This window comes from Rhagoletis zephyria, unplaced genomic scaffold (assembly GCF_001687245.7).
Source record: "Rhagoletis zephyria isolate East Lansing unplaced genomic scaffold, Rhagoletis_zephyria_1.1 Rzeph_scaffold_03347, whole genome shotgun sequence".
In the NCBI taxonomy this organism is placed as follows: Eukaryota; Metazoa; Arthropoda; class Insecta; order Diptera; family Tephritidae; genus Rhagoletis; species Rhagoletis zephyria.
In genome coordinates this window covers 41,267-54,147 of record NW_016160430.1, presented here as the reverse complement: position 1 = coordinate 54,147, position 12,881 = coordinate 41,267, and the positions used below count along the sequence as shown (strand labels likewise).

At 33.5% G+C, this 12,881-nt stretch overlaps 1 protein-coding gene across 5 annotated transcripts in view; it reads left to right on the top strand.

The window, feature by feature from the left end:
* Positions 1 to 749: 749 nt before the first annotated feature.
* Positions 750 to 12,881, top strand: part of Zasp66 (PDZ_signaling and DUF4749 domain-containing protein Zasp66) — a 42,069-nt gene continuing 29,937 nt past the window's right edge. The window contains exon 1 of one of the 5 annotated variants that reach the window (XM_017623744.1): positions 750 to 1,135. In XM_017623744.1, coding sequence (XP_017479233.1) covers positions 926 to 1,135 — 210 coding nt within the window. In that variant the 5' untranslated portion in view covers positions 750 to 925. Of the gene's footprint in view, positions 1,136 to 8,942; positions 9,390 to 12,881 lie in introns of those variants that run through there. The other 4 variants (XM_017623740.1, XM_017623741.1, XM_017623742.1 and 1 more) reach the window with 4 other exon arrangements.

The window sequence follows — 12,881 nt, the reverse complement described above, 5'->3', positions numbered from 1 at the left end:
AGGGCAGCAAGTGCAGTTTTTCACTTGAAATGCCTTAATCATCGGATGAACGATTTACCACGATGAAGTGAAATGAACAGATGGTTTATGGTTAATTGCCGTTTTTTAGAATACTATTGTTGAAACGAAGAAATCAATTGGTTCTAAATGTGGATTCCGCCCACTCACCAACTTCTAGATCGTAAGAGCAACACACCACATTTAAGTATAAATATATGTACATATTTATGTAGATACCTTACCTTAATATAGAAAAGCCCCATCGCATAGTAGTTTTTAATTTTATAAAAAGTAAAGTTCTTTAGTTGCGAATTATATTTAAAACCTGCTGTTTTTTATTGACGGCTGGATCTAGTTTATTACTGCGGTAGTTATTTTTAAATTTTATTAGATGGTTAGTCAATAACCTGCCGACTTTTCTACAAAGCTGGATTTCAAAAGAAAATGAGTTAGCGCCTTTTTACATTAAGGCAACGATATGTACATACATACATACATATATGTACATACTTATATATATCTGAGTATGTATGCATCTTATGTATGTTTGCGTATGTATATTCACAACAAAAAAAAAATGCGATTTTTTTCAGTTTCATGGATGGATGTACATACAAACATACGCATGAATACATATTTAAGTATGTACATATATACATTAATCATTTGCTAGGTACATACATATGTATATACTTAAATTTATAATATATACATACATACATATTAACATACATAGTTGTAATGAGTTTCTTTTGCTTTTGTGCGATCTTTTCCAATTTCTCAATTATTAATTTCTTGGAGTTCGCTCACTCTCTGCGAAAACGTCTAAAATTTGTTTATAAATTTTTCATTTCGTTGCCTCTGTGTCGGTCGAATTGAAGGTGAGTCGTCCGTCCGGTCGATTCTTTGGCCAGTCGTTGGCAAAATGAGCACATCGTATCAACGTCCTGCATTTTGGCGCGTGCCGGACTATATAAAAGACGGCGAAATTTTCGATCGCTACATCGGTGGTCGCAGGAAAAGTTCGCTTATCACAAGTACCAGTCGCCGTAATAGTATCAAAAAGCACGTACACTTCATAGATGAACCAGCTGAGGTGAACTCAATACCGTTATCACCACCAGCTTCGCCCGAGGTGAGTTACAAAAGAGAGGCTCAACACTTTAGTAATGCATATATCCATATACATATGTATATGTGCATACATACATATGTATGTGTGTTTACTCCATAAGTCAATCAGTGAGTAAGTTTTAAGGGTCGACAAAACAATTCATATCGTCACCCGAAATGCAAAAAGACGTAACAAACTTCATCGCTGAAATGCAAAAAGTCATAAGTAATAAAAAATTCGAAATTCACTTTTAGATTTATATGATGAATTTCATCGAATTACAACTATCCACATCATTTTCTGAAAAAAAAACATTAGTCATGACTTTTTCCATATCAGTTGCGATGTTTTGTTATGTCCTTTTGCATTTCAGGTGACGATATGTACATAAGGGTGCCCAAGAACATACGGGTTGTTTTATACTCTCCTTTTGTCCAAAATATCATAAGCAGATACACAGTTTATTTGGTAGACGATAGAATGTGCTGACTTGAAGTTAACAGCCCTATTGCGAATGTCGACTGATCGTAGATAAACGACTATCAGTCGATTATCGCTTTTCCATGGTATTGTGAATGTCATAAACTATCTGTGTTCGAAAGTCCATGGAAATCCGTTCAGTCGTGATGAAGCCCCAAACATTCAAACATAGAAACTTTCACATTTACATATAATAGCTCCTCGCTCATGTTAAGTAGCATTTCAGGTGTAAAGTTGCTACGTAGCAATCTATTTGGTTTTTAATTTTATTTCTGATAAGACAAGGATGCACCGAAATTTTCGTTGTTTTCATAAATTAAGAAACAACAACTGCATATCCGTTGCATATCCCAAACACAAATACACATGTATGTACTTAAATACATATGTGATTCATGCGATTACTTAGAGTGTAATTTAAATGAGCGTAAAAAATCGGGTGTTAGTCAGTTGCTGTGAATTCGAGAAGATTTGGGTCGCTCGATGCACCGATCACTAGAATGCAGAGGCATTTAGAAATCAAAGGAAATACACATGCGTATACTTACATATGTATGTACGTTAGGGTGGTCCAAAATAAGTAACGTCGGTATTTCAATGCTCTCACCCCCCTTGCATTGCTCTACAAAAAAATACCCTAACTTTTTAATTTTGAAATCAAAAAAAAAATTTTTATTGGTCCCTCAAAACGCTCAAAGTTCTCCATGAATTTTATATGGGAAAAAACAACTTTTTGTAGAAATGGTATAGAATTCTTGAAAAACTATGGTTCTCTTTAGGACACTTCCCATAACAACACCCAATTGTTTATTTAACCATTTTTTAATATTAAATATTTTTATTTATTACCCATTTAATTTTCTGGCAATTTCTGGCAGTATTGGCGAACCTATAAAATATTGTTACTATGCAAAAATGGTTAAATAACAAATTGGCTGTTATTATTGGAATCTCCTGAAGAGAAACAGAGTTTTCCGATTGAAAAATATTGATTTTCAAGAATTCTATACCACTTCTACGAAAAGTTGCTTCCTCCCCATATAAAATGCATGGACAACTTTGAGCGACTTCTAAATATTTTTTTAATTTTAAAATAAAAAATAGTGGTATATATTTTTCGGTATAGAACAATCCTAGGGGGTGAGAGCATACAAATTCCGACATTACTTTTTCACATGCATTTTTGGACCACACTAATGTACATACATACACGCAAATTGAATGTTCTTTACGGCACTTTATTGGCACTATTATCTTGTCGTTTCGTGCTAGATTTAGTTTATATATTTATTTATAGATGGATTTTTTTCTTAGTCGTAATCCCAGCTGCATTCTTGTTAGTCCAGTGCTGTAGAAATATAAATAAAGCAAATTTTATTGCCATCGAAATCGAATGAAAATTCGTTATGTAGCAGTGTCTGACATCTGACCAAATACCAAATCAAAGACGTAAATGCATTCTTATGCGCATATATCTACATATCTACATATGTATGTATATAGTTAGTTCATCCCAGTGCATACGTAAAGTATACGCTCTGTTGTACATACATACATGCCAGAGCACTGTACGATTACGTTACATATGGGTATTTCCATTATGTCGAGCGTGACCCATTGTACACATTCAAACTGAAAAAAAAACCGTAATCTAAAACCTTTTTTATTTTGACAATAGGCTTAACTTAAAGTTCTTAATTATCCCTATAATTGGTGCTAAAGTTGATTTTGGTCAATTTTTCGTTTTCAAGATAATTACAAAAAACCAAGGGGCATTCGCGCGAAGCAAAAACATAAGTGTTTTTCGTGGCCAACAATTCAAATGTCGATTTCAGCGAAACCTGAGGAAATATTTCAATGTGACTAGTTTTAGAATGTTGTGCATTGATGTCTCTTGAAAATGGTTTTGATTTTACCCACAAATTGCTTATATTTTCTTTAAATTTAATTTTAATCACTGCCGCACGGGACATGTCGCGCGGGTGTTTTTTTTCTATCGTGGTTTTTTGTTAAAATTGCTTTTAAACGAATTTTTGACGCAAATAAAACATGAATGTTATGTCGAATATACTTTATATTTTGACTTCGGCGCCAATTCGAGGTACAGTTTTTGGAAATCTATGACTTATTATGTTTCAACTGCATACGCTAATTTTGCACTAAATCTGGCCATAAATACGGTTTTTTGAAATATCTCGACCGTGGCGCCACCTGGCGAGATAATTTTGTATATTTTGTATATTGTAAAAAGCAGACAAATTGGCCCATAAATACGTTAGATATATGACTTTTATTTATTTAGTTTTTTCCGCTTAGACCTTCCTATGTGTCTTACAATTAAGTTGAAACTTGCTCCTCTGATGACTACCTCCATGCCAAAGTCGCATGTCGAAATTGTGAAAGAGTAGCCATGTAAGCGTCGACATCGTGGCATTATATGTTTACTAGTAGTTAGCAGTGCGCATTCAACATCAAATAATAATACAAAAATAACAACGTTTTTTCCAATAGCGGTCGCCCCTCGGCAGTCAATCGCACACTCTCGAGTGTATTTCTGCCATGAAAAACAGCTTCCCATAAAAATAAAATCGCTGTTCGGCGTCGGCGTAAAGCGGTGGATGCCTACGTCAAGAAGCACGCCACAAATCAGAGTAGATGCTCGGCCAACCATTGAAAATGTATAAGCGCCAGTCTATTATTAGTTGTTATTATCATGTAATCGTGCAGTGCTCTAATATATTATGTACATACATTCATACTTATGTAGATATTTTATATTTTATTTATGTATTTAGGTATATGTACGCGTAAGGCCTCCGATGCCATAGCTTGTACTTAATATTGTCTTATAATTTAGTTATAGTGTAACAGAATAATGTTCCTATGTATAGTATGTTGTACATACATACGTACAAACTAACATTGAGGAGCATACCATAACATAGTGCTGGACTCATGATTTGATACCCCTGCACTTGTTCTTTCGGTAGAAGAAAAACTAGCGACAATAATGTAATCAACATCAAATATATGTACATATTTCAAAACAAGAATTTTGAGTGCTTTACACAGCTCTTGGTACATTCTGATTTTGGTTTATTGCGTTCCTGCGCGGCCTTTTTTAAATACATATATTTTTTGTTTTGCGTAACTCAACTCATCATAGAGATTGATATAAAATGCTATGCCATATGCACAAAGCGATTATTTCATGTATGTACGAGTGGCATTTAAAAATATCCTCAATTGCGTTACTTCGTTTAGTTCGATTTGTCGGACAGTGCGCTCTGGCGCTAAACATGTGGTTTATAAATTTAATTGGAATTTTATTACACTTGTACGAGTAGATATAAATATTCAGTATTGCGTTAACTTTGTTCAATAGGATATTATAAAGACGACCTTGAATTACGTTTCACTTGCAACATTTCACTCTCTTGCTACAATTTATTTACATAAATGTCTTGTAGTTGGACATGGCGGCCAATTTAATAAACACTTTTCATTTCGAAAAAATTTTCATATATATATATGTATGTATGTATGAACTCGTAAAACAACGTATGTATGTACATATGTGGTAAATTTGTTCGTTGTTTTATTTATCTGCAAATCAAAAATTTAACGACGTTTTCCATACATACATACATACTTACGCTTGCACGAGGGCAGAACGATAAATGCCTCAACTGCCAAATATTGTGCGGCGCAATTGATAAACTAAGTACGTACTCGAATATACATATTGTATGAATGTATTTGGGTTATTCTACGAACCGGAAGTATTTTGTTTCTGTATTTTCTTTTTCAGCTGTTTGACAGTTTACCGCCTAAATTGTCACATCAAAAAAAAAAAAAAAAAAAAAAAACATGCAAAAACAAAATGAATGAAAAATATTAAATTAATTAAAAAACGTAAAATTATCTGTGAGATATGAAAATCCGAGATCGCCACAGGAAATCAAATAAAACACACGTAAGACAAACTCCAATGGGTATGAGAAAAGCAAACAAACATGCAAATTGTACATGATGCACACATTCATACATACAGTCGTACATGTGTCATACACACTCAAGTCTGTACATATATGTAACTAACTAAAAGTTGTTGAANTGCATTTATTTTTTGCTTCAAAGAAAAGATTAGCAACTACGGTTGAACGAAAAGATGCTTCGCAATGTAAGCGAACGGATAATGTGTAGTTTTAAACAGGACACAAATTTTGAGAACTAACTGAAGTACATATATCTTTTTTCATGTTATCAGACTACCAACTTGTTTGGTCACGGGCTCAAACCTTGTCTTGCGGAATTATAATTTTTTTTTAACAAATTATATTTATAGATTCCATTTATAGTTTTGTTAAGCCACATGCGACACAATTCTTTCGTCTGACAACGCTGTAGCGAACTTCTTGCATAGGTTATAGGGGTTATCCATTACTTTATACATTCCCCAGCATTACCCCAGTGAGAAAAGGTAATGTTGTAATCAACTGTACGATTAATAATTAAATTTTTTAATCGGTAATCGTCGGTTGTCACTACGATGAACTAATTTTAATCATAAATCGTTTACCCAATTAAAATGAAAATCTGATTAAGTGGCCTAGTTTGTCCGAATTTGAAACCGAACATCAGTTATAGTTATTATTTTGTATTTCACGCTTATAAAAATCAGGTAATATATACAAAAATTATAATCATTGTTATTAGTAATCCATAAATTGGGAATTTTTACAACCCATTGCACATGCGCAGAGGAATATTACTTAATACCTAGTTTGCATAACGTCTGTTAGAATAGAACTTAATGAAAATGCACACCAACTTGCTTAGACTGATGAGGAAGAAGTACCTAGCCATACTCGATTAACTGGCCTTATGTGCGCGGAAAAATTTAAATTAATTAATCACCAAACCTACTTAATAAATCTGAGGGTTAATGATTAAAAATTATTTTTTTTTTTATCGATTAACTGTTCAATCAGATTAAAATTAATCATGATAGACTGTAATCGGATTGAATTAAATCGAATTAATTAACTGATTTAAAAATCAATCGATTGGTGCCAATACTGCACAATGGGCCAGAAGACTGAAAAGTGGCCAAAAACCAATGTTATTTAAAAGCTTAAAACAATAAACTTATTTAATCTAGATACCCTAGAGTATGCGAAAGCCAAATATTATGCCATTTGAAACATATGTACATTAATCAAAGTCGGCGGATAGTTTGCGCTTTTTGTAATTATGGAATTGTTAACTTTTCCAGAAAACGTATGTTCGTCTATGAACATGCAGGATACACGGCGTATGAGTAACCTCTCTTTCTGGTCATATCTATACAAACTTAGTATAAAGGAGAATCTCAAAAACTACTGAATGGATTTGGACGAGATTTTCTCTTATATATATTCTGTATCGACAGGAGAGTGACCTTTTGCATTTGGAATTTCCATAGGGTTGCGACCTGTAAGTGTCAAATGAAACGGTTTGGCCTCTAAATATTTAATGTTTTATTTTTTTGAGTAGGGTTTCCAACTGTTAAGAAACTTACGATATTCAATCTTACTAAGCTAAGGTATCAGTTCTGCGCCGTCACCTTCAAAGTCTTTTCTTACTTAGCCTCTAGAAGTGCAATAATGTATTATTTTTTCGAGTAGGGTTGCCAACTATTTAAAATTTATAAGATATTCACCGTTTGTTGGAGAAAATAATGGCATACCAAATGAACGCGCATAGCCTTCCTTACATAGTGTAAAGCAAAGTCGAGATTTTTTTACCAAGATTTTGTTAATATAATCATCTTCGATACCTAGAAATTCTATAGGGTTGGCCCCTGTATAAAAAGTTATTCCGTTCGTTGAATTATCAAACATGAGGTGTCAAATGAAAGGGATTGTCCTCTAGATGTGCAGTAATATATTGGTAGGGTTGCCACGTTTAGTGGACTTAAAATCAGGTACGAAGTGAAATTATAACTATTAGTTTTAATTTAGTATTAAAATCTGGGCTTAGTTGATAAATAGGTAACCGTACTCAAAAACATGTTAGTGTTAAAGCTTGTTCAAACACCTTTCGGTTGATACCCATATTGTAATATTAAATGAGCATACATTTTTTTAATAAACGTTATTGCAACTTTTTAGAAAGGTGGCAAACCCGCTCCGAAATATATAATTTTTTAACAATTATAAATTTTCATGTATCTGGCAACCCTGTTCTTAGATTTTTTCACCAGAAACTTTCTACAAAAAATACCAGGTAAGATGGGAGAAAATAGAGTAAACCCGTTGAGTTGTTAATATGTTTTAAGATATTAAAACTTCGAAAAATTCAAAATATGTGCCTTCTCGTATTTTTCATAATTTTTGTACACCTGGTACTTATCGATATACCACGTATTTTGATACCTTAGATAATAAGCTATACCATAAAAACAATTTTTTCTGATTTTTTTCATGTTTAAATAGTCAAGCAAGAATTTTGACCACTTTTTCTGTCTTGTGACCCACTGTGCACTGGTTTGAACCCGTGACCAACAAGTTCGGCTACAGCAGCTGTTCAGATAACGTGAAAAAAGATATACTTAAGTTAGCCCTCAAACTTTTTGTTTTGTTTGTAGCTTCAAAACTACACATTATCCGCTCGCTTACATTGCCATGCATCTTTTCGTTCAACCGTAGTTGTTAATCTCTGCTTGGCAGAAAAAGGCAATGCACTCCCATTTTCCCACATGCGGCTGCCCCTTTACCTAGTTACCCACGGGGATATTCCGTTCACCGTGGCTCGTTTACCTTTGAAGATAATCAGGTATAAGTAAATGACTACGGGAAAACTAAAACTTATACATACACACATGGATAAATACATACATATGTACATAAATTTATTAGTGTTTTTTTTTATTCATTTCCGTTTTCCCCTCGCGTTTCGCGCTTAATTCCTCTTAGTTAGTGGTATATATTTTGGCTGTTTTTATGATTTTAACGATTCTTTCGCAAATACAAGGAAAGTTTAAATAAATAAAAATTGTAACTGAAAAAAAAAAAATCAAACGAATCGTAAAAGCATCAATAAAACGGAAAAAATAAAGAACCATCACTAAAAGGCACAGAAAACTTGTGGTGGCCACAAGAGGACAACTAGGAAGAAGGGGACAAGCCGGGAGAGGGCCGACGGATGGATTGCAAAAACGTCGAATGAAATAAGTAAAAAAAAAAAGCATTTCGGCTTCCGCCGCAAATTCGATTCGATGTTTGGCGCATTTAAAATTAGTGCTTGAGCAACTTTCAGCGCGATCAAATCGTCTGCGAATTTTCAGTGTAATCGGCTTGTTGCAACACCGCAAACCGCCCGAGCGCCCGAGCGCCGTGCCACAGCTAGACAAACAGAACATAGCCGCCGTCTGCGTATCCACATTGCCTCGAAAGATACAAAGCATACCGTTACGGTGTCAGTGGAGCAGCGATAGAAGTCCACTTGCCTCCTCGATGGCCGTGCGTTTCTGTTAACGCGAGTGCGCTGTGATTTTTTTTTTTGTATTTGCCTTAACGACGAACCAGTTTTTTGCGAAGTGTCCTGTTTTTGTGTTCGATTGAAAAAGTAGTTGGCTTCGTCGTCGTCGTCGACGTTATTTTCACCTTAAGGAAGCTGCTTTTCGTGGCAAGCGATGAGCCCGAAACTACATGAATTCACCGTAGTTCTGCAACGAGATGGTCCCAATACACCCTGGGGCATTCGTCTGGTCGGCGGCAACGATCTGGATACTCCGCTCATCATAACCAGGGTAAAAAAAAGGCGACAAAATAAGTCCACCCCTAGCACAAGTGTGATTACCTCCTTTCATGAGAATATTTATTATGTAATATGATCTTAAGACCATTGTCTGTGCTGTGCGACTCTGCAACATATGAAGGCCAAAAACCAAAAAATATAGAAAAAGAAAAAATGCAAAAACAAACAAAAAAAAAAATGGCAAAAAAACCTCGGACTGTTTTGGCAGCCAAGTGCCAATTGTTTTGTGTCTTTGAGTGTGGCGGGGTGCATTCTGCAGCCAGTGGCGGTGTGCAAGCAGATTAAAACAAACAAAGAACTGTGCAAGCAAAACAAGTAACAAGCGGAAAGAAAAAAAAACTGTGTTATTGTAAATTGGGTAGGCATCCACTTGCCACTCGGTGCAATTGGGTGAAAACGATGCAAGTTCAGATTAAAAAATTCAATTTCCCAATATTTGTTTTATTTATATATTTTTTGTTCTATTCTACGGTATATTTGGCACCATTTCCCAATTCCGAAGTAAATTGCGCGCATCGTTACTGTTGAAATTTTTTTTTTTTATCGGCAGATAATTTGCATTTCTTTGTTATTCAGTTTAAGATACATAGAATACCGTTATTTATAAGATGAATAAAATGGCCATTAAAAAAATACTTATCGCTCATAATCTCATTGGTATTGTGCTGTCTTCCTAGGCTGGGAATAATAGTTTTGTGATACAAACACACATGGGCGTACGGAGGTATGGGCTAAGGGGGCGCAAAAAAAAAAAACAAAATGGAATCATCACTAAAACGATTTATCGATTTGCAGAAGACCCTCGAAGACTATTGTTAAAATAAACAAAGCATTTTTTAACAAAAAACAATACCGACTTGAATTCTCATATAAAAATTTAGATTTAATTTCTTCATGATCCAATGATCGCATCTAAACCAAATTAGTATGGGACCTCTCCTGAGACACCAGAAAAAGAATTATCAAAATCGGTTAATGTGGTCCAAAGTTATGCGGTAATATACATAAAAAAAGGTAATCGGATGAATTGATAACCTTCTCCTTTTTTTGAAATCGGTTAAAAAGAGAAAAATTAATGAGGTAAATTATTATAAATTTTTAATAGCTTTATTTTAACATTTTTAATAAAATTTACATAAAAAAAATCTCAGCACCCCAATTATTTTTAATTATTCATACTGAATTTTCTCATGAAACCTGGCGGGGATGTTAAGAAACGTATATATTTACATTATTTATCACTCTTTTCACTTTATCAGTAATAATATTTAACTATTTTTTTAAACAAGCAAACAAATAAATTGCCTGTAATGGCGAACAGAAAAGTGTTACCAGATGTTCGAAAATTAAAAGCGCAAACATAAGGGGATGATCAACAATCTATCTACTTTTGTTTCGTATTGATCTCGATAACATTAGGGAATAAATGAGTATTTTTATTAAAAATTTTAATTTGAAATATGGTATACTTTGCAAATTTTCAAAATATGCGTAAACTGATTACTCTTATTCTGCAAAAGGCAACACAGAAATGAGAATTCTACTTAGTGAGGGTTATAATCCCTTTGCGCTGTGTTCAGCCTAGAGTCCGACCGATTCACAATTTTTGGGCGATGTCGACTGTTTAAAAAAACTACCATACATTCAAGAACAAATGCTTTTTAAAAATTTTAATAATAACAAAAAATCAAATGACTAAATTCATTCAATTCAAGAATCTATTCACTTATTTGTGTACATACATAAATAAATATGTTTCAAAAAATAGTATCTCGCTTATACTTACATATCATTGCAATACTTTGTTCCATAGTCAGTTTATTAGAAATTACATTTCCCAGTTGTACCCATAGTGTAGTAAAAATATGCAGCTTTTTCTGACTATAAATGTGTTTTCACGAAAGATTTAGGAATTCAGTGATGAAAATTTTAATATGGAAGAGACATTTTAGCATTCTTTGGCTACTTCCCTTTCGTTTATTTAATGTTTAATACTTTTTTATGAAAAAATTTCAAACTCTGTACAAAAATTAGCAAAATCCGATAGCTTTTTAATTAGTTTCTTCTAGAAACATTTTGAGTATGCCGCTTTGTAGCCCATTCAATTTTATTATACGAAGTGTAAATTTTAAGTAGCAACTTTTTTTTGGCAACTTTTTTGTGGAAGGTGTTGCTGATTTTCTCAATACAAAAAAAAAATTCGAACATACTTTGTATGGAACAAAATGCTTGAACCAAAAATCATCGATAAGTAAGATAAGTATAAGTATTATACTAAAAAAAAATAAACAAAAAAAATTAGAAATCAAAAATATAAAAGCTGGTTAAACAGTTTCAAACTTTGATGAACATTTGTTAAAATTTGTCAAAAGAAAAATAGCCAAAACTTGCTAAAATGTGTCTTCCCTATTTACATTCTCGCCACCGTACATCATAAAAACGGAACATGAGAACACATTTATGACAGGAAAACTCAGATGCATTAATATTTTAAGATTTAAAGGAATTAAAGAAGTAAAAAAAAATAACATGGAATGAAGTGCAAAAAAAATTAAAACAGCCGATGCCGATGCCGATTCTTTTGGCCGATACTAGCCGATGCCGATGCCGATTAATCGGTCGGACTCTAGTTCAGCTCCTCTTCTTCGGCAACACATACTCATACTTTTTTTCTGTCGGAATATTTAGCTGGATTTTCACAATATACATATGTATGTGTATGTACGTATATATGTATGTATATGCACATAATTTACACACATTTTCATAAAATGTTATCCTTATTCTTTGGTAAAACGATCTCCAGAAACTGAAATGACTTTTGTTTCCTCCAAGTGCTTCCCACAAATTACTATTTTTGCATACCCATTTGAATACATCGTCCACGAAAGTGATTCTTTTCAATCTGTGATAATTATGAACAAAAATAGACGCTCATGTGTATGAATTTGTAAATGAAATCAATTATGTTTGCACGATTTGCATTTGCACTTTCAGTCAATCGAAAAACTAGAAATTGAAGGCCACGTCCATGATTTAATGAGCCCCAAAAATACCACACGCAATGGGGACAGATTGTGTGCGACATTTCATATTTGACTTGACATCCATGTACATTTTTAAGCTAAATTCGGTTGAACATTGAATGTGATTTATTTTGATTCATAATCTGATAAAATGTTGCAAATATTTACACACGATCTCAAGTCAATTTTTATAGATTTATGGCCTTATTCTTATGACATACATCTGTATGTAAATTCTTATAGGCTGGTAACGAAAAATATTTTCCCGTGATAAATACAATGGCAGAATTTCCACAAATTTTCATAGCTGAATTGCTGAATAACAAACACAAAAACAATTTTCCGGTTACAAAATCAGCGGTGACGTGCAGAACAGACCTGTTAATGTGTCTTAAATCAATCTTTTTTTTACGTTAATGGCTCAAATATGGTAGATATCCTTAATCGAATCCTTGCAC